Source organism: Syngnathoides biaculeatus, chromosome 9, assembly GCF_019802595.1.
Source record: "Syngnathoides biaculeatus isolate LvHL_M chromosome 9, ASM1980259v1, whole genome shotgun sequence".
Lineage (NCBI taxonomy): Eukaryota > Metazoa > Chordata > Actinopteri > Syngnathiformes > Syngnathidae > Syngnathoides > Syngnathoides biaculeatus.
Window position 1 is genome coordinate 11,120,111 of NC_084648.1, and position 20,145 is coordinate 11,140,255.

The window sequence follows — 20,145 nt, forward strand, 5'->3', positions numbered from 1 at the left end:
GACACAGCAGAAGTTGCACTTTGCAGCAGAGGTGTGCAACATTTGTTTGGTAATTGGAATCATAACAAAACAACCAATTAGTATATTTTGTGTACAAATTATATATGAGGCTGGAGGTGTGGGGGGCAAATCATTTTCCAAACAGCAGTAAGTGACTGTTTATTACACAAGTTACTATACTGTAGTTAATAATATCACTCTTTCACCACTGGAGTTTTTTGACACGCGTGTAAAAATCTTTTTTTGAAAATCACAAAATATTTCACTGTGTACAAATAGCAACAGCTGCTGTAATAACCAGCCGTGCATCTTTATGACTTTCTGCAATTTTTTATTTGACTTTTAACATCATTCGATAAATTGCGCTGCCACTTTTTGACAAACTGTGGTGTGATACAAATCAAATTGACTGCTAATCTAAAATGTAAAACCATAATTCACATTTTGTCTAATGATAGCTTATGTTAGTGCATTTTTTTTTAACAGTGATTAGTTTTACACATGGGAAATTTAACCAAAATAAACCTACGCGCTAACATAATATAAATAAGCTGCACCAACACTTCCTTCAAATATTTACATTAAACATTACAACATAAAAAAGCCCTTAAACAAAACACAGTAAAGTTATAACAAACATTGGCGGAGATTTAAAAAAATGGTTTAATACTTTAATAAAATAGAACACTTAAAAAGTAGCGCGCACAATGCATGTATACAGAAAACAAAGCTCATCTGCCTAAATATTTCAAAAGCTGCTGTAGCTGCTCACACTCCTTCAACTCTTCGGGCAACGAGAGCAACGTCTGCGAGGAAAATTCAAGAAAAATAACAATTATGGAACAGGCAACTTGAACGCTGATGTGTCGGTTCGGAATGAAGGACGAGCGCTTACCTCCCAGACTTTCGCCATCATGTTGTCCAACATGCGCACCTCGTTCTCGCACTTCTCCTGGTTCATTTGATGGATCAATTGCTGCAGCGAGGTGACGACAAAGCGGTCAACACGGAAGCCGCTCAGTGGATGCACGCCGGGCGCTGTTTTGTGTGAGTGTGTGCGCCTGTGTGTCGTCCACTTACATGTCGCTTCGCCCGTTCGATCAGTTTCCCTTTGGTCTGCTCCATCTCCTGAAGGCGATTCTTCAGTCGCTCCACCTAGATAAGATATGAAGGGGGGCTTAGCAAGAATAAATATTGGTAATAACTGCATTATAAACATTTCTCCCCTATATAATTACATTATTACGTGAAATTAAAGTTGAGTTGGAAAGACAATTTCATGGGAATTAAGTCATAACATGACGGGGGGAAAAATGGTAGTTATGAAAATTAAGTTTGAAAAAGTCACCACTACCCGTTCAAATGTTTTGGTGATACAATAAAAAAAAATGCTTAGCAAAATTAAATATTGGTAATAAGTGCATTATAAATATTTTCCCCTATGTAATTACATTATGTGAAATTAAAGTTGAGTTGGAAAGACAATTTGATGGGAATTAAGTCATAACTTGACAGGGGGAAAATTGTACTTATGAGAATTAAGTCTGAAAAAGTCAATTCCCCATTCAAATGTTTTGGTTAAAAAAAAAAAGGTGAAAACTTTCACTTTTATTGTACTTTCTTAAATATGACATTTTACATTTAATCAACAGATAAAGTGTTGTCCATTTGCTAATCAGACAAGGATGTGTTGTGGAGCGCAGTGGCTGTCTTTGATCTTTGTACACAGAATCCTACTCTCCAAGCATTGCCGTGGAGACGACCGACACCAGATGAGGAGCGGAAAGTTACTATCCGGTCCAGGACCAGACTGCGGGGGGGGCAGCCACTTTTACCATGGACCCATACATACAGTATAAAAACCTTGTGTTACAGGGCAGATTTTGCCGTCTTCTTTGGGCTATCCTGCCAGAATACACGTCTCGTGTCCGGCAGATGCCTAGATAAGACCCGGACGTCTGTATTGCACATTCCTTTGTAATAAATCCATTTACTCATCTATTGGTCATCTCTTCCTCGATCCGTGAACACGCTTGGGGTCCAAACTCGCAAATCCCTACAAAGGCTAATTCATTCATCTTCAAAGAATGCACGTTTTTTTGGGGACGAGGGAGGAAACCGGATTCCCTGGAGAAAACTCACGCAGACACGGGGGAGAACGTGCAAACGCCACACAGGTGGGGCCGGGATTTGAACCTTGGCCCTCACAACTGTGAGGCCAACGCTCTAACCAGTTGTTCCACCGTGCCGCACAATTGAAACAATGCCCCCATAATTGGGGATGTGACTGTCTTTAGAATTAACTTTCAATTTTATAGTTATAATCACATTTAAACTTGCATAAATTGGGGGTCAAAACGCAGCTGCCACTATTTAAAACCCCTTTGCTCGACCCCAAATGAAGATCAGATGATCCAGCGGGCTTTTCCTGATGTAATCACAAATAGACTTACCGGTACTCACTGTGAAAGCTGACACACGAGCAAGAATCTGTGATTTATTCTGTCGCATGAATGGCAAGTAATGTAACCAGAAATAAATATCTGGATTCGTTTAACAGGGTCTTTAATTGTTTGGTCTGTCACTAAACATCGCTGGCATTGATAGATGAAGATGGAAGTGGAATTAATAATTTAGTGGAATTGGATCGTTTCCCTCGGCAACGCTGATGATCGCTCATCCAAAAGGACAGCCAGAATGGTCGTACCTCTTTCAACAAGAGAAGCTTCTCCTCAATGACGTCAACCTTGCCGTCCGGATGTCTGCTAGCTTTCATCAGCTCGCCACGCAGGATTTGAACTTCTGATTGAGTCTGCTGGAGAGAGCGACGCAGCTCTGTTGTCTCCTTACGCAACGCCTGTTGAGGGACGAAAATTTTTAAAAAAAGGACATTAAAGGTCAAGTGTCCTCCATATAATATATAATATCTGGATGGAAGAATATGCGTAGCTGAACGGTGTACAAATCCGGCACGTTAAAAATGTAAAAACAAAAGCGAACTGGAGAATGCAGCCCAGAGTGACATTTTGCAGGTTCTTACTTCACAGTCGGTCTTGTACTTGTGCACCATCTCCTGAGACTCGGCGACTTCAGTCATCAGCTTTGTGATCATCTTCACATCCTGTCAGTAGGAAAAACAATAATTTCAATGTTCTTCACTGTAGTAAGTTTTCACAATGGTTCACTGTTCCCATATTTTGTTCATGTTTTCATTTTTAAAGCAGTTTCCAAGGGCTGCATGCAGAAACATCAATGCATGGAAGGGCCACTTTGACATGCATCAGTTTCATTAGAGAATATGGATTTAGTTAATACACTATGTTTGTTTTTTGTTGCTAGAAAAGCTTTTAAAAAAAAAAAAATGTTTTGGCCTCCGACCTCAGCTTGCTGCTGCAGCGCCTGGTCACGGTGGGCAGCCTGGATCCGGGTGCGGCTCAGTTCAAAATTTAGCTCTGACACTGCCGCTGCGTGCTTCTCGTTGGCAGTCTGCAGCGCCATCTCCAGGTGAGAACTGGAAGAAGGGGTAGGAGGGATCAGAACGTGATCATCTCTCTCAAGTCAAGGCATCCCTGTACTTTGACAAAACAGCCAACAATGACATCCTCATGCACAGTGAAGAAAATAAGTATTTGAACATTCGCTATATTGCAAGTTCTCCCACTTAGAAATCATGGAGGGGTCTGAAATTTTCATCGTAGGTGTATGTCCACTGTGAGAGAGATCATCTAAAAAGAAAAATGTATTGTAGCATTACAATAAATAGAAGAAAAAAAATGGAAAAACATCCCTAATTACAAAACAAAGGCATAAAAAAATGAAAAGACCTGCGCCCCACAATTTTAATGTCATAATTTTATTTCTGTGAGGAATATTAAAAATGTATTGTTTAAAATGAAAAAAATGAAATGTGTTCAATCACCTTTTTTAAAAAAAAAGTTAATGCATTTTAAGAAATTAAAACCTTTTCAGTAAAAAGGCCATTTTCCGAGTATTTTTCATTTCTATTTCACTGTTGAAGGGGGAAATAAAAAAATTAATTCGCATTTTGAAAAATGAAGGCCTCTTCCCTATTAAATGCGTCATGTCATTATTTGAGTGTAAATTATTAAAAAGAGTTTGCCATTTTTAAATTTTAAAAAATGAATAAAAAAGAAAAAATACATTTCTTACCATTAATATATATGTGTGTGTGTGGGGGGAGGGGGGTTATGTATACATTACATAATTAAAGTTATAAAACCAAAAAGCACTGCTGACCTTTTCCCAATCGACTGAAGATAGCTGAGATAGGTTCTAGCACTCCCTAAGCGACTCAGAAAACAGACGAATTCCTTAACGCTAATATTTACAATTTAAATGTCACCTTTTTTTGTGGAACAAAATTATGGCAAATTTTTGGAAAATGATCAAATAACTGTACCGAACCTGATGAGTAGTAGACGTCACAATTCCGCTCCTTTACCCAAATATGTTCCCCGGGGCATTGATGTAGGAGATCAGAACCTTCAAAGTGAGATTCTCAAACCTCGATAATAATTCCCTGATAGTTATGGATTGATTTGGGGTTTTCCCCACGGTCGAAAAACCTACAGCAAGTTAACAGTGGTCTGACTTTGTCTACTTACGCGGTGCGTTTCAGTTCCTCCTCCCGGGCGTCTTTGTGTCGCCGCAAAGACTTGAGGGTACTGACGATCTCTGTGACCGTCTTGCTCAGGTGGGCCAGCTGGTCCAGCACGCCGGCCTGCTCCCCGCCCTCCTCCGCTTCCTTTTTCTTTGCTTCAAACTCCTCCACCGCAAAGTCGTTTTTACGAATCACCGGCAGGCGGGTGAAAGCACTCTTCTCGCTGAAGATGCTTTCTCTTGGCAAGTCTACGGCAACTTCAGAGACAAATTATGAACTTAGACATCTTAATTTTTTATTTTTATTCTTTTTTTTTTTTTCAAGGGGGCTCTTTTCATTTAACATTTGCAATGAGACTGCTGGTATTTTCGCATTGGCTACATTTTCATAAATGTTTTTCAAAGCGTTGGGTTGGATGCTTTTTTTTCTTCAACGAAAACTGATTGGACAGTAAAACATTGGGAAGATCTCCCTACAAATAAATGTTTGTATGGATGTGTGCTTATGATAAAACAAAACGTTTATAGTGATGTTCGAATATGATAACATTCCAAAGTCTCCCCCCGTTTAACTTCCTATGGAAATTTACTGGTAATGTTCCAGCCCTTTGAAAACCTTGCATGTGGGCTCACAATAAAATTGTAAATAATAAACAAGTGAATAATTAAATTTAATCAATTAAATTAACCTGCTGGTGTGATAGTTTCCTTCTCCTCGGCAGTTGATGCAACCATGACGCTGTCGACGCCGGGTAAGTCTGGACACTCCACTCTGAGAGCGGGTTCCGACTTCTTTGGTTGCGGCTTCTGAAAAATAAACGTGCACCGGGTCGTTTCAGTCACGACGAAAAGACCACGAGAACTCGCTTTGCTCGGCCACTTTCGCGTTACCTCGCTGCCGAGCATGTCGTGCAGCTCGTCGGTCACCCCTCGCAGCGTGTAGTGCAGCAAGGCGGTTTCCGTCACGGCCCGATCGACCTCCTCAGCTTGCTTTTGTTGAGCCGTGCCAGCTCGAGCCCGTGCCGCCTCCAGCTCCTCCTGCGCACTCCTCTTCTCTCGCCTGAGCATATGCACGTTTTAAAATCAGGGGCACATCACAAAGGGCACACTGTGTTTCCTCATAACTGGTCTGCCACTTTTATCGGCAGATATTAGCAGGCATGTGATTTGCCTGAATGAAAAAAAAAAAAAAGAGTGAAAAAAGAAAAATAGCCAGGGGTCTGGGGGCTGCAAGCATGATCAAAGGATGATCACTAATTTTAATGTGCAAGTTTTATAAATAGTATTATGAATGGAAAAATATCTAGTACATCTATTCATAAATGTTATTCTGTTTTCAAAATGTACACAATATGATCGTTCATTATTTAGATGCATACCTTTACCCCCAAAAATTACTAATTCAACCAAGTAATCTACTTGAAGTGAAACTAAATTGAATTCAGATTTGCATCATGGCATTCAAACGTGTTTTCATAGCATGTATATTGTATCCATTGAAAAATCTTTTAATTCTTGTTTTTGTAAATGATTGAAATGCATGAATTTGAAAACAATTATTAACGATATGTTTTGTTATCGGTAAATAATACAGACATTTTTACAAGTAATTGCTTCTGAACTCTCACCTCGTGTCAGAGCAAACACACTAAAGCCCGTGAGCGCCCCCTTTGACCACTGTGAGCAACATCAGATGTATGCAATGTGGTCAGATCAGTGTCATCCATTGAAGCTACATGGCTCATTCAACAATTCAGATTACAGCATTTACATTCCCATCAGAATATTTTTAAGAACAATTTTGTGTTTTTGCAAACCTACAATGAAAATGTCAACAAACCAAAAAAATACATTGCTAACCCAACCAAGCCAACTATGAACTACAAAGTTGAAAGGTCGCTTCCAACTTTGTTTCATTTATTTATTTTTAACCCACAATGATATCCCTGTCTGTAAAACTGAATCATTGCTTGCAGAACATCTTTAGCAATGCATGTTGAAAGCTGAATGATGCTCCCAAACAGTTTTAGGGTTAATGTTATCTTGCGTCCTATATTTAAAATACAGAATTAGCTTTTTGTGCACTGTATTGTCTGTGCTTTCATCCTCGATCAGGCGGTCCCATGGTGGAATTTTAATATTGTACACCATCTCATCCTGTACTTTCTACTTTGGCTTCAGACCAGACCTTTTTTATTTACTCAAAGAAAGAGAGAAAATCTCATCCAGTTTCAAGACTATTCTTCTATTATTCACATACACCGACATTCATTAAAGCAACAGCACTTTTTTTTTTTTTTTTACTTTTACCATTCTTATCAAGAGTTAACGTAAGCAGCATGTATAACTCTCTTTGCTCTACGTTGCCCGGACTGTGTTGCTCACTAAAGCACTTGGTGGTGGACGGTGTTTGTAATTACATATGTACCCCTTTTAAAGGGAGGGGGGTAGAGTCGGGTAAACAAGGAAGTACAAGTAGTCTGAGCAGCAGACGTTGTGCTTCCATGTTAAAAAAAAAAAAAAAAAAAAAAAAAAAGGCTGTGGTTCACTACGCCGGTCGTTTTCATGTGCACTGAGAATTTGCAACAAGTGCGCAGTTGCATTGGTCTGGAATTGTTTTCTTTTTATAATCCATGCAAATTAAAAAGATGGAATCCCGCCTATAAATGGAAAAAAATCACATCTGTATTATTGTCCTTTGCACAATCAAAATCGACTGGAGTTTTTCTATTTTGCTGCAGCTTTTTTGGCCACCATTTAAAAACAGCAGTTTACCTATCTTTTGTCATCTAACAGGGACAAAGCACCTACTGTACTGTATTTTGAAGGGATGCCATTGAGGAAATACAATAAAAAAAAAGTGACTATGAGGCAATCATAATTTGATAGAACACTCACTGCAGTTGGCAGAGTTCTCTTTTCATGTCTTCACACTGGATGTTCCTCTCGTGCAGAATCCTGAGAATGTTTTCGCTTTCAACAAGCTGCTCCCGGGCCACTTCGTTCTCTGCGTGTAGGAACTGGAACCCAAACGAACCACAATATACAATGCCTTGTCAAAGTATTCGGCCCTCTTAAACTTTTCAACCTTTCGCCACATTTCAGGCTTCAAACAAAGATATTAAATGTAAAAATTGTCATCAAGAATCAAGTGGGAGACAATCGTGATGTAGAATGAAATTTATAGGACATTTTATACTTTTTAAAATATTTTCACCTATTTTTGTTTATGTTTGAAGCCTGAAATGTGGCGAAAGGTTGAAAAGTTCGTGGGGGCCGACTACTTTCACAAGACACTGTACACTAGGGATGGGGAAAGTATGGTTGGCGGTCCACATGCAACCCATTCCATTCTTTAATCTGTTGCACTGGACTTTATCAAGCATCTTGTCATATTTTTTCCATTAATTTAGATGGATCGATAGCCAACCTCATTCATCTCCACCACATCCTTGAACTTCACGCATACGGCACTCAGTTGCCCGATTTGTATGCTCTGCGACTCCGAGAGCGCCTGCAGGCGGCCGAGTTCTGACTCTCTCTCGGCCAGGTTACGACTGAGCTCGTCGGCCCGCTCTTCTGTCTCGCGCAGTGCAGACAACAACCTGTCGGTAGAGGACGCAAACAAATTCCATGCATTTAATTAAGAGCTTGAATTTCATCACACCGCCTGCAAATACGTTCTGGGACGTCACTTACTGATCTGCCATTTCTTTAGCCTGGCTTGCGTCTCTTTGTGCCTGCTGCAACCTGCAACAACATTTGTAACAATAGATGATGTAAAAGTGCAGTACAGTGTATCTTCACTTGTTGGGTTCTAGCTTGGAATTTGTAGTGTACAAGAGTCCTTTATTTATAAAAGAGCTCTGTTCCTCCGGCCGCGATATCACCCAAGTGTGTGCGCAAATTGTGAGGCAATATAGTCTAATATTAACTCAACAGTAAAGCCATTATTGCAGTAAATGTGTATCTATACATTTTCTGAGCCACTTATCCTCACGAGGGTCACGGAAGTACTGGAGCCTATCCAAGCTAGCACTGGGCAGGAGACGGGGTACACCCTGAATGAGTTGCCAGCCAATCACAGGCCACATAGAGACAAGTCAAACTCACAATCACACCTTGGGGCAATTTAGAGTGTCCAATTAATGCATGTTTTTGGGATGCGGGAGGAAACCAGAGTCGTCATCTTCTTTTCCTGGCGGCTTGTCCCGTTCGGGGTCGCCACAGCGTGTCATCTTTTTCCATCCAAGCCTATCTCGTGCCTCTTCCTCTCTCAGACCCACAGTCCTCATGTCCTCCCTCACAACATCCATCAACCTTTTCTTTGGTCTTCCTCTCGCACTTTTACCTGGCAGCTCCGTCCTCAGCACCCTTTTACCAGTATACTCACTCGCTCGCCTCTGAACATGTCCAAACCATCGAAGTCTGCTCTCTCTCACCTTGTCTCCAAAACATGCAACTTTGGCTGTCCCACTAATGTGCTCATTTCTAATCCTATCCAACCTGTTCACTCCCAGCGAGAACCTCAACATCTTCATTACTGCCACCTGCAGTTCTGCTTCCTGTTGTTTCTTCAGTGCCACCGCCTCTAATCCGTACATCATGGCCGGCCTCACCACTGTTTTGTAAACTTTGCCCCTCATCCCAGCAGAGACTCTTCTGTCACATAACACACCAGGCACCTTCCGTCAGCTGTTCCAACCTACTTGGACCCGTTTCTTCACTTCCTTACAACACTCACCATTGCTCTGGATTCGTGACCCGAAGTATTTGAATCAAATGGAAGAATAGTCAGTCCGGCGGTACTCAGGGCATTGAATCAATAGCAACCGCACTGTTCTGGTTGTCTTAGAAAACGCTTCTTATCTGAACTCCCCATGATTTCATTACGTGACAATTGTAACCTTCAAAAAATACAGTATGTCAGCACTAGAACCCGTCATAAATTTGAATAAATTATTCAAGATTTTCATTCTGTATCTCCTTGGCGAGTCGTAGGAGGGCATACTTGGACGTCTCCTCGGCCAGCGTGTGCTCCAGGAAGGTGTGGGCGGCCGTCGTGGAGGACACGGTGGCTGACATCTCCGTCACGGTCCTCTCCAACTGAGCTCGTTCGCCCTCATGCTTGAGTAGCTTCTGCCGCAGCACGCCCATCTCTGGGTGGGGGGGAGGACAAAAGTTACACTCGACAGCACTGCAAATTGCGCCGCAGCTTCTGTTGGGTACTTAGTTTACCTGAGTTCAAAATTGTAACCTGGAGATTTAAATCACCAATCTGTTCTTCGGCAGATTGGAGACTTAGCGTGGCTCGCTTTAGATCCTCTTCCAGCTGGATGTAAGACAATCAATAAGCATTAGATGATGATGGGGCTGGACTATTTTTTGATTTGAATTTGTCAGGATTTTTTTTTTTTTTTTGTGGTTTCTCTAAGTCACCCCATGTGTCCACTGGCACGCACTGCTTACACTGACAACCTGGTTGTGAAGAGAATATAATAATTGGAGGAGCCTGACCTGCCCTCTGTCCTCCAGAGCTCGATCTCGTGCGGCCATGTGCTCGTCTCTCTCTCTCAGAGCGGCTGCCGTCGCCTCGTTCAGCTTCACCATCGAGGGAGCGACCCTATGCATCAGATTACTGACCCTGGACAACTGCAGCAACAACAATCAACATGCGAGGAAAAAGACATTGGTGACCCTCATGCTGACTTTTAGAATCAAGAAAAAGAAATGTTTCAAAATTGAAACGCTACATTAAAAGAGAACATGTAATTGAAAATATACTTTAGGAGGGGGCTAGCAAAAGGTGCAACCCTGTGATGGTACACGTGAAGAAAAAGTTACACGAAAGCTGTTTCTGCTGTCGCTGAGATGCCAAACTCTGTTGACTGTACAAGAAAACAAAAGCACATTTCTGCTAAAAAAAAAATCACTGATCTTTTAAAACAACAATTCTTCGCTTCAAGCAATTGTAATATTTAGCCGGGAGGTAAACGAAATGCTTCCAGAAACAGGAGTAGTTGATATATTTTATTCCTTTAAAATTGGATTTGGTTGCTTTTAGATAAGCTGTGACAACAGCTAGATGAGGAAGTTGGCAGGCGACACCTATTTCAATTATTGAAGTGGAGGGATACCTGGGAGAGTGAGCAATATTCCAAAATCATTCAAAATATTGAGACAGCAAAAAGCACACAGACTGAAACATTTTCCAGCTGTCAACAATTTTTAGTCACACAAGCCTCATCAGTGCCACGTGAGCAGCTTTACTATTTATTGCACAGTATCTAGTAAGTCGGGGATGTAAAAACTCATTTTTGTCACAGGCCACATCATAATTATCGCTTCTCATTGGGGACCGGTTATGACTGTGAAACTATATAAAGGAATTATCACTTATAATTAATTACATGACAAACTGGTGAATTTGGGGGGGGGGGAGCAGATAAAAACATTTTAGAATTACTATATCTCTTTTCAAAGGGGGGTTGGTGACCAAAAAAATGCTTGCTGTACAAGAGAACACATTTATCATTTTTGACATGCTTTCGTGGGCCACATAAAATGATGTGGCAGGCCAGAACTGGCACACTAGCCACCGGTTTGACACCGGTGTATTACGTCATTCATTCAGAATTGCAGTTAAGTCGCCTGCGATGATTTTTAAGTGTCAGTATTGAGTGACACAGTTGTAACGCTTCCCAAGGTCTCATGAAGTACATGAGGGCCGCCGTTAGGACACCATGGTTTATATTTTCACACGCAGGGGCAGCACTTCATCAATAAACCTCTGAAAAACACGTTGCCTCAACTTGAGGCTCTGTACTGGTGTTTGGCTGCATGCGTCACTTGCATCGATTCACTCAAGCTTCGGAAAATTAAAGTTGAGTTCACATTGCTCTGTTTATGTATTTTTTCCCACCACTGCATAGAGCTCATGCACGTGACGTCACCATTTTCACAGCGCCATATTGCCGGTCAAAAAGAGCTGCTTGGCAGTAAGGGGGACATTGAACCGCAGCAGAATATACACAATTCCCGAGACTTATTGTGCTGTTAGTTTTTACAACAGACGAGACGGATATTCAAAGAGGTCATTCTATAGAATACCAGCCGAAAAGACGAGAAAAGATCAATGGATTTCGACAATTTAACGTGAAAGATGGTGCCCAACCAAATACACACGACTGTGTAGCGATCACTTCATTTCAGGTAGGAATTTTTTTTCCTCAATCTCAAATTAGAAGTATTTGTAATGCCAAGTGGGCTCATTTGACAACAATGCATTAAAAAAAAAAAAAAAAAAAAAAAAAAAAAAAAAAAAGAAGGGGCATCACCATAGTACAAGGAAGCGTGTTGCGGCTACACGTTAATCTTTGGTAAACCTCTCCCTGATAGTTTTTTTTTTTTTTTTTAATATGCATTGTTCAATGAAAATGAGTTCAATGCGTATTTAAAAAAAATAAATCAAACCATCTGTCAGAGAGGTTTAGAAGGTTAGCGTGTGGCCGCAACACGCTTCGTGTATGGAGGAGCCGACTCGCTGTTTTTTCCTATAATAGTTAATGAATGAGAGTTTGTGTAAAACCAGGGGTCATTTATTTAAATATTGGTATTTGTATTGAAAAAAATCTGAGCAGCTCCATCACTATCTGGGATTTATTCTTGATTGAGAAAAGATCCAGCAACGAAGTATTTGTATGTGTCCAGACTTTTCTACCAATTTCAAACTCATACAGTCTCCAATCGACTAGACCGTCAATATGGCCAGTCAAGTGACTTCGGTGACGTAGGTGCAGAGCTCTATACCTGGATAGATACAATCTTAAATTTAAAAAAAATAATCATAATAAAACACTGAGCAGAAGTCACCGAGTGCTATAACGAGCAAATATAATCAACCCACTTCTTTGGTCAAATTGGACTGATCCTCCATAGTTTGGCACACAAGCTCCGAAGCAGACTTGAGGGTTTCGGTACTGGTCTTGTTTAGTGCAACCTATGTGGTGTGAAAGATAAACCGGATTAAAAAGGGACATCATAACACAGTCGTGAATTTGCTGTATTGTGTTCCTTTCACCTGCTCTGGGAGAGCAACGTTGAGGACAGCGAGGAGTTCCCGCTGAGAGCCGACGTTTCTCTCCAGCGTCGCCATTTCGCTGGCGCAGCGGGTCCTCAGCTGCGCTAACGTACTGAAGGCCTGGACAGGCGCAAACAAACAAACAAACAGGAAGCCTGATCACCTTTTCTTCCACAGTGTAAAGTGAGGATTAATAAAAATATCTGGGGAAACTTACAGCTTCCTTGGCTGCCAGAGCATCTTCCATTTGAGTCTTCATCTCGTCTCTTTGCCTGAAAGTTTCTTTGACCTTCTGGCTCATTCGCATTTGCGTTTCCTTGAACTTGCTGCACAACAACTTCATTTCACCGTACTAAAAAGGAGAACATTAATGGAATTGTAGCCACACTCAAAATTTGCTGAAAAACCACATTTTATTCACACATTATTCCAACTTTGAAAAGAAATACAACAAACAAAAGATTCTTGGGAAAAAAAAATGGATTTCTTCAGGAATACAACTTCATCTGAGCTATTCCAATTTTATTCTCTATTTTTTTAAAAATACAATCTTGCTTCATAAAATCCAACTTTTATGTTCATAACTGAATTTCTTGGGGGGAAAAAGTAGCGCTTTCTTTATGAAATATTCAGTTTCTCTTTACTGATGATTTTTTTTTTTATTTAAAAGCTAAAGCTTCATTCTTAAAATGTTTTTTTCCCTCAACATTAAACAAAAAAAATCCAATATACCAATATTTTTATTACCATTTTCTTAAAAACAGTCACTTTGTTCTCAAAAAATGTGTTACAAAAAAGAAGTTGAAAATGAAAAACCATATTTTTTTATAAGCCTTACATGCGAAGTGAGACTTTGATGATCGTCTCTCACAAGCGCTTCAATTTGCTTCATGTCGGAAAGTGCTGCAACGGTGTCATTGCTGAAGGATGTCTGCTGGGTCAAAGGTTATCAGAGTTGTGGAAAATGAACACAGTAACAAAAACTCAAGTTCAATAAACAATTGAATTAATGAAACAACAGCAAAATGAGTGTTAAAAAAATTTACAAACTATACACTTCATTCTAAAGAAGCTTTTTTTATTATCCTAAATTATCGTCAGTGCAAATGACACTCGGCATAATTTTAGATTTATCAACTGTTTGATCATAATTGAAAACCAAACAAATGATGTTTTTTTTAATTAAGAAAACTTGAAAACGTACTGATCCATTTGATTATGGGGGGGGCAAAGAAGGGTCCACCCCCCCTTTGGGCACAAATTTTTTTTTTTTATAAAACACACTGTTAAATGGTGACCTCTGGTTGTTTGGATTTCTTCAGAGGATGTCAAAACAGTCTTACAGAGGTGCCGTTTGGACGTGAACTCCCACCCACCCTCATAGAACCTTTTGCTCGAGAATGGGGGAAATTGAAGTTAGGATTATGAAAGTGAGTGTGCTGTGATCCGGGATGATCCGGATGGATGACCACCTCATAGCAACAAGGAGGAGGCAGGTTTATATTTTGGGTCAATTTAAAAAAAAAAAAAAAAAAAAAAAAAAAAAAAAAAACCAGCAGCATAACTCATAGTGGAACCATGATCCATCTTGACCTTAACCCAGTTGAGAACCTTTGGAGCGTCCTCAAGCGAAAGATTTATGATGGTGGGAGGCAGTTAAAAAAGATGTATTAAAAACAGGAAGTAGAGTCTCACCATGGTGGCACGCATTCCTTGGATATACTGGACGACTTCCTGTAGAGACCTTCCATCTTGCTCCAAGTCACCAATCCTGTTCAAAGCCGCCATATACAAGTCCCTGTGCATTGTGGTCTAGGTCAAACACACACACAAAAGAAAAGAAAGATTACACAATGATTTGAATTCATATCTATATTTACACATCAAAGCATTCACCTGTCTGAGCTCAGTGTGGTCCGTCTGCACCAATCTGTCCCGCATCTCGGACAGCGGCGGGCCCGCAGGGTGGCCACGCGCTGGCGCTCGGGCCACGGCCAACTGCTGCACTAAGGCCTCCGCCATGATCATGCTTGACATCAGCCTCTGCTCCAGTTCCTCTTTCGAGATGCACTCCAGGCTGCCTGGGGGACAGCTGCCCGTGCACATGCAACAGTAAAGACTGCTTAGAACTGAGTGAGAAAGTTTCATTTTTATTTCTATTACTTTGATTATTTTATTTCAGTAAAAAAAAAAAAAAAAAAAAAAAACAATATCCCCAAATTAAAAAACATTCTAATAATGTAAAAGTGATGGTACTTTTTCTTGGGTGGAGGGCAGGGGAACAAATTTACTGGTGCGATTTAGCAAAATTTACTCTTACAATACTTCAACTTTCCAAAATAAAACTACTTTCCCACCACCAAAAAAAATACATTATATTTACAAAGACAGCGACAACACTTTAAAAAAATAAATAAATAAACTCAACCAATTCATAACCCTGTAATTCTATAATAATGTCCCTTAGTTGCAATTAAAATGGATATTTGTTTTGCTTGTTTATACTAAACATTGAAACTAAATAAAACAGTAACATCCAACTTTTTTTCATGAAAAAAAAATGTAACTAAAGAAAATACCGCCATAAAACAGGCAGATATTTTTTATACTTTGCAAAATAAATATATATATATATATATATATATATTACTAAGGCTTATTACAGGAGGAGTTTTCACACAGCACAATGCGCTGCTGTGGTGCATTCACAGAACGCCGTCAGGTGGCGGAGTGATTTCAGAGCGAAAAGTGGAGCATGATTTTTTTTTTTTTTTAAATAATGCAAAAGCAGCACAGAGAAGCTTGCAGTCCACCTTAAACCGGTCTCCAATCAGCTGTAGTCCACAGAGGAACCTGAACTGGCAGAAAATCTTTGCTGTGCATTTATCATCAGATCCCTTTCAAACCAGGGGATAAAAAAAAGTCACTGGGTTATCTTCTCTGGTCGCTTAGCAACCAGCGACAAATACAGGAAATCCTCAGGTTAAGACGGTCTCGACCTAAGACGTTTCGACTTTACAACGTCCGCCGTTTTGTCTGGCTCATGCTTGTCCGTGTTTGTGCGCTGGGAAAATCTTGACATTTTTCGCCTTCCTTTTTAGACACTATCGCCCCGAAGAAGAAAGCTGTGTCTTTGAACAATGCTTCTGCAGCCAAAAGAAAATCCATTACCATGGAAACGAAGCTCAAGATCATAGAAAGATTGAAGAAAGGAGAGACACCAACATCACCAAGGCTACAGTCAGTCGACTGTGGTGACAATTATTAAAGACAAAGCTCGCATTTTAGCACTTGTGAAGGGTTCCGTTTCTATATCGGATACAATGATCAGAAAACAAGGTTCTTTAATACTTGTTGAGATGGAGAGGATTGAGGACCAGGTTCCTTCACAATAACTAAGCACAGCCTCCCCTTCTTCTTCCCCATCCACCTATCGGCAGTAATGCTGTAAGGGCTGTGTGAAAGCCTCATATTTCATTTACATCTAAATGAATTATACTTCGATCATTTTTTTGTTTTGATTAACCCATTCTTGGGCAGCATCCCATTTTTGGGACATCATGATTTTCATTTATATCCTCCATTTTTTTCCTTTAAAAATATATCCTTTAATGAGCAAGGTCCTATTTTTGGGACGATCTACTAAGAAAACCCAGGTACCCTCTGGCGGGCAGCGTCCCATTTTTGGGACGAGATTATAAATTAACCATAAACGTAAAAGAAGTGTCATTTCCTTGATTCTGGCCTGTTAGGAGACTCATCTCAATAAGGCACAAAATTGCCACCCCGCCCATGAATGGGTTGAATCGATTCATATGTAAGGTATCGTCAGACTATCGTGGTCAAATCAAGATTTTGAATTACGATTACGGCGCTAACATTTTTCTGCCCGAAAATTCAAGCACGCAAGAGTTTCCAGCACTTACTTCCACAGGAGTGGGTCGGTGAGCGTGCAGGCATCCGCGACGGAGAAACGGCCCTTCCTCTCAAATTCTCCGGACGTATTGAGGCTTCGATCAAATCTTTTCACGGGGGTGACGCCCACGCAGACGCTGCAGGAGGCGGGAGGAGGAGCGCTTAAAGGAGCAGCAGGAGGGGCAGCGAAGTCCATCTTTCCCGACACCAGGATGAGAAACTCTGCCATTTGCCGTAGCTGCTGCTGGAGCGGACCAGCCGGAATGGAAGAACATCCAGGAGCACCTGACCCCTCCAACTTCTTACCCAGATGCTCTGGCTGGGGGGTGTTGCACACAGTGGTGGAGCTGAGGAGGGGACAAGGCATGGGGCTCTCCAAGTTGTCTTCCCACAAAGCGCCCAGCTCTTTATTGTCGGGTGAAAACGGGTTCTTCTGACAGACGTCGGCGGGATTCCTGAGAGCCTTCACGAGGGAAAGTGACCTCCTTCGAACCGGACTGATGAGCTGCAGAGCCGTCGCCAAAGAGGAGCACTCTGAGAGCGCTTTTAAAACCTCGGGCATGGTCGCCGCGAGAGGTTTGTCCGCAGGTGTTTGCACATTTGGTCCATTTTCTGACGAGCCAAGGGCGCTGTCTTTTGCCTCACTGGAACGGCTGAGTTCTAGACGCAGCGGCAAGGCAGGGAGGGGCTTGTCGTCGCTCTGCATCTCGGGTGTCCCGTGGATGTCTTCTAAAAAATATGACGCTGGAGTTAAAGTCTTGCCCAATAGTGTTTCAGGCGTCCCTGTAACATCGTCATTTTGAATGGGATCCATTTTGAGCGATTTGTTGTCAGTGAGAAACTGGGAGGTCAGAGCTTGCTCCCCTGGAATGGCAACAAAAGTGCTCGAGACAACTTCTTGTTGTAAACTGTCCCGATTCGTCTCAACAAGAGGATCCGGGCAACATGTTGCAGAGGGACCATTGTCACAATGACAGTTTGGGGGTTCTTGGGCTTGTAAATTAAGACAGTCACGAGTCTGAATCTCGTTTGACGCTGGTGTGAAATTTCTTACGTCAACGTTTTTGTTCTTTTGAATGGGATCCGGTGTGAGAGATTTGTTGTTATAAAGGGACTGAGAGTTCACAGCTTGCTCTTCTGGAAGAGCTACAACAGCACTCAAGACTCCGTCTTGTCCAAAAGTGTCCACATTGCTCTGAAAATGGCAGTAAGGATGGTCAAAGTGAGGAATGCAGAGCTGCACATCAGCACCTAAAAAGCTCAGCTCTGAATGATCGGTCATTCTTTGCTCTGCTGGAAGAGAAACCGTCTCATCTACCATTTCAGTGACGTTGGGGATTTCCACCTCACCCCCACTGCAAGTGAATGACTTGAATGTTACGTCGCCGGCTGCACGAAGAGCGCCCTCACACTGACAGTGGCTTAGATTAATCTCACATTCGCCGTCCAGTGCGAGAGGAACGGCTTCATCGGGTCGCGTGGAGCCATCCAAAACTTCCACCTCACTGTTGTCGCAGACAAACAACTTCCGAGTGACATCCATGGCACTAACGTTGGCTGGAACAAGATCATCAAGAGAAGGGTCCGTTCGCTCAGAGCGGCTGTAGGGATGTTCCGCGTGTACGCTGCAGGTCTCACTGGTGCCTGTGTCCTCAGTTTCAAAAGTGTGACACGCAGTTTGGCGCTGAGGCAAAAAAATGTGGTCTTCTGTGCACAGTGAAGGCTCCTCAGAAATCTCCACTTCACCACCAGAGCAGATGAAGGATTTAAATGTGACGTCGGGGTGTCCACGAGCAGCCATTTCCATGCTGTGTGTCACATCAGACGGTGGAGGAGAGCACCAGGCAAAACAAACATCCTCCTGTTGGTAACAATGACTGTGTTAGAGTAGCAGAAACACACACAAAATACATACGTTATTGGATTTTCAACATTTTAATTTTAGCTGAAAAAATATTCAAAATAATTATACAACAATATTCTTTTAAAATATTACATGTGTATTAATTATTTCTTTAAATAGCCCCTTCCATTGAAAAAAATAATAATACTGTAATCTACTTTTTTTTTTTTTTTAATGTATGACATAGACCAATGGTTCCTAAATGCTTTTTGCACCGCCTACCTTTTGGAGATTAAATTAATCAGCAGATTTCCGTGTGCTTGTGGTGTAAAAAGATAACTCATTACACTGGAGAAGACAATGTTTTGCGAAGTTAGGTCCGACAGCTGTTTTTAAAAAAATTTGGGAGGGGAATCCAAGAAAAATCTCAGTTTTTCCTCTACCTTGTCAAGTTTTTTTAACTACTGTATCTCCATTTCCTTTAAAAAAAAAAAAAATATCTGAAAAATACATGTGTAAATAAAACACAAAGATGGAATGCTTGCAATTTTTTGAAAAAACAGCATAACATGAAATAGAACTCACAACAGTATGCCCGTGGTTACAAGATTCAGAGAAAAGCCAGCACAAATCCTTTTAATTCCAACTCTGTGAGCTTTCTGTGTGCAGATATTGATAGTCCTGAACTATTAAGTGCCCCCCCCCCTTCCCCGCCACACACAAAAACATTTTTGAAACATAAACTTGGCACCTTTTCTTTCAGTGATTTGGACTTCAGTATGAGTGGCGTAGACCGACGCTCCTTGTCATTCTCCACGCTTCTCAAGGGAGGGCGCAGTACCCATTCCCTGCAAGGCTAAATAAGCGTCCAAATTAAAATACGAACTATTGTTGTGTGCTTGCAAGCGTGACCATATTACAACAAAGCAAAAATATCCTCTTACCGAGCCTTCCACACTTCGGCTCGACATTGCTGGAGTGTTGGAACACGACTGGTATCAGCAAGTGGGACCCTGCTTCCTGTATTTAAAAAAAAAAAAAAAAGGAACGATATAACTGAAACATAGCAACTGACTATCTTGCATTGAGTTACACAGCAACAAAAAGAGACACTTCAGCTAGAAATAGGGTTGGGAGGGTATCTTTAATGGATGGATACAAAAAGGCGACTTTCAACCGTATCGACATGCACTCGCGCAAAATGCGACAAGATATTTTCTTTTAATCGCACGAGATGAAAAAGAGGTCGCCGAAACGCTCAACTCGGTCACAGTCTCGAGCTCTGCATTATAAATAAACTACTTAATGGTGACTGGCAAGAGATATTCGAGTCGCTTGCTGGCAACCTGAAGCTAAACAGTTGTGACAATCCTATCGTATCGCACCGGAATTCGATTGTGTTTGGCAAGACTACAAATGGAAACAAAACCTATTTCGTAACCATCTCACGATATTAATTAAAACGTGAAAATACACAGAAATTCGAACCTAGATGAAGATGTCAACAACCGCGTATCTTTCAAACACTAGCTCCCTCGTTGCTATTGGTCAATTTTCTTCTTTGTCGTCTTTTGACCGGCAAAAAGGGCCGTCTTTAGACTCATTCGTTTAGTGCTGCCTCCTACAGGACATTGCGAAACTGCATCAATCCACCATTGAGCCCTTTTTTATTTTTTTTTTGCACAAA

The 20,145-nt window shown here is 41.2% G+C and overlaps 1 protein-coding gene and 1 long non-coding RNA gene across 3 annotated transcripts; one reads left to right on the forward strand and one right to left on the reverse strand.

The window, feature by feature from the left end:
* Positions 1 to 274: 274 nt before the first annotated feature.
* spag5 (sperm associated antigen 5) lies at positions 275 to 20,092 on the reverse strand. Of its 2 annotated transcripts, none has more exons than XM_061828614.1 (25): positions 19,947 to 20,092; positions 19,403 to 19,478; positions 19,210 to 19,314; positions 16,627 to 18,476; positions 14,597 to 14,792; positions 14,396 to 14,512; positions 13,539 to 13,631; positions 12,918 to 13,052; positions 12,701 to 12,820; positions 12,527 to 12,619; positions 10,138 to 10,272; positions 9,859 to 9,952; positions 9,632 to 9,779; positions 8,320 to 8,370; positions 8,051 to 8,225; positions 7,519 to 7,640; positions 5,512 to 5,680; positions 5,310 to 5,427; positions 4,626 to 4,878; positions 3,379 to 3,511; positions 3,041 to 3,121; positions 2,708 to 2,857; positions 1,081 to 1,155; positions 896 to 976; positions 275 to 806 (listed from the first exon to the last, which is right to left on the reverse strand). In XM_061828614.1, exons 2-25 carry the CDS (start codon positions 19,427 to 19,429, stop codon positions 732 to 734), a joined length of 4,596 nt encoding a protein of 1,531 aa, XP_061684598.1. In that variant the 5' UTR covers positions 19,430 to 19,478; positions 19,947 to 20,092; the 3' UTR covers positions 275 to 731. The 2 variants fall into 2 exon arrangements, with proteins under 2 accessions (XP_061684598.1, XP_061684599.1); XM_061828615.1 differs by lacking the exon at positions 19,947 to 20,092 and adding an exon at positions 19,844 to 19,940.
* LOC133505534 (uncharacterized) lies at positions 14,695 to 15,987 on the forward strand. The gene is made up of 2 exons (XR_009796271.1): positions 14,695 to 14,833; positions 15,802 to 15,987. It is a non-coding gene; the product is annotated as an uncharacterized LOC133505534 (long non-coding RNA).
* Positions 20,093 to 20,145: the final 53 nt, after the last annotated feature.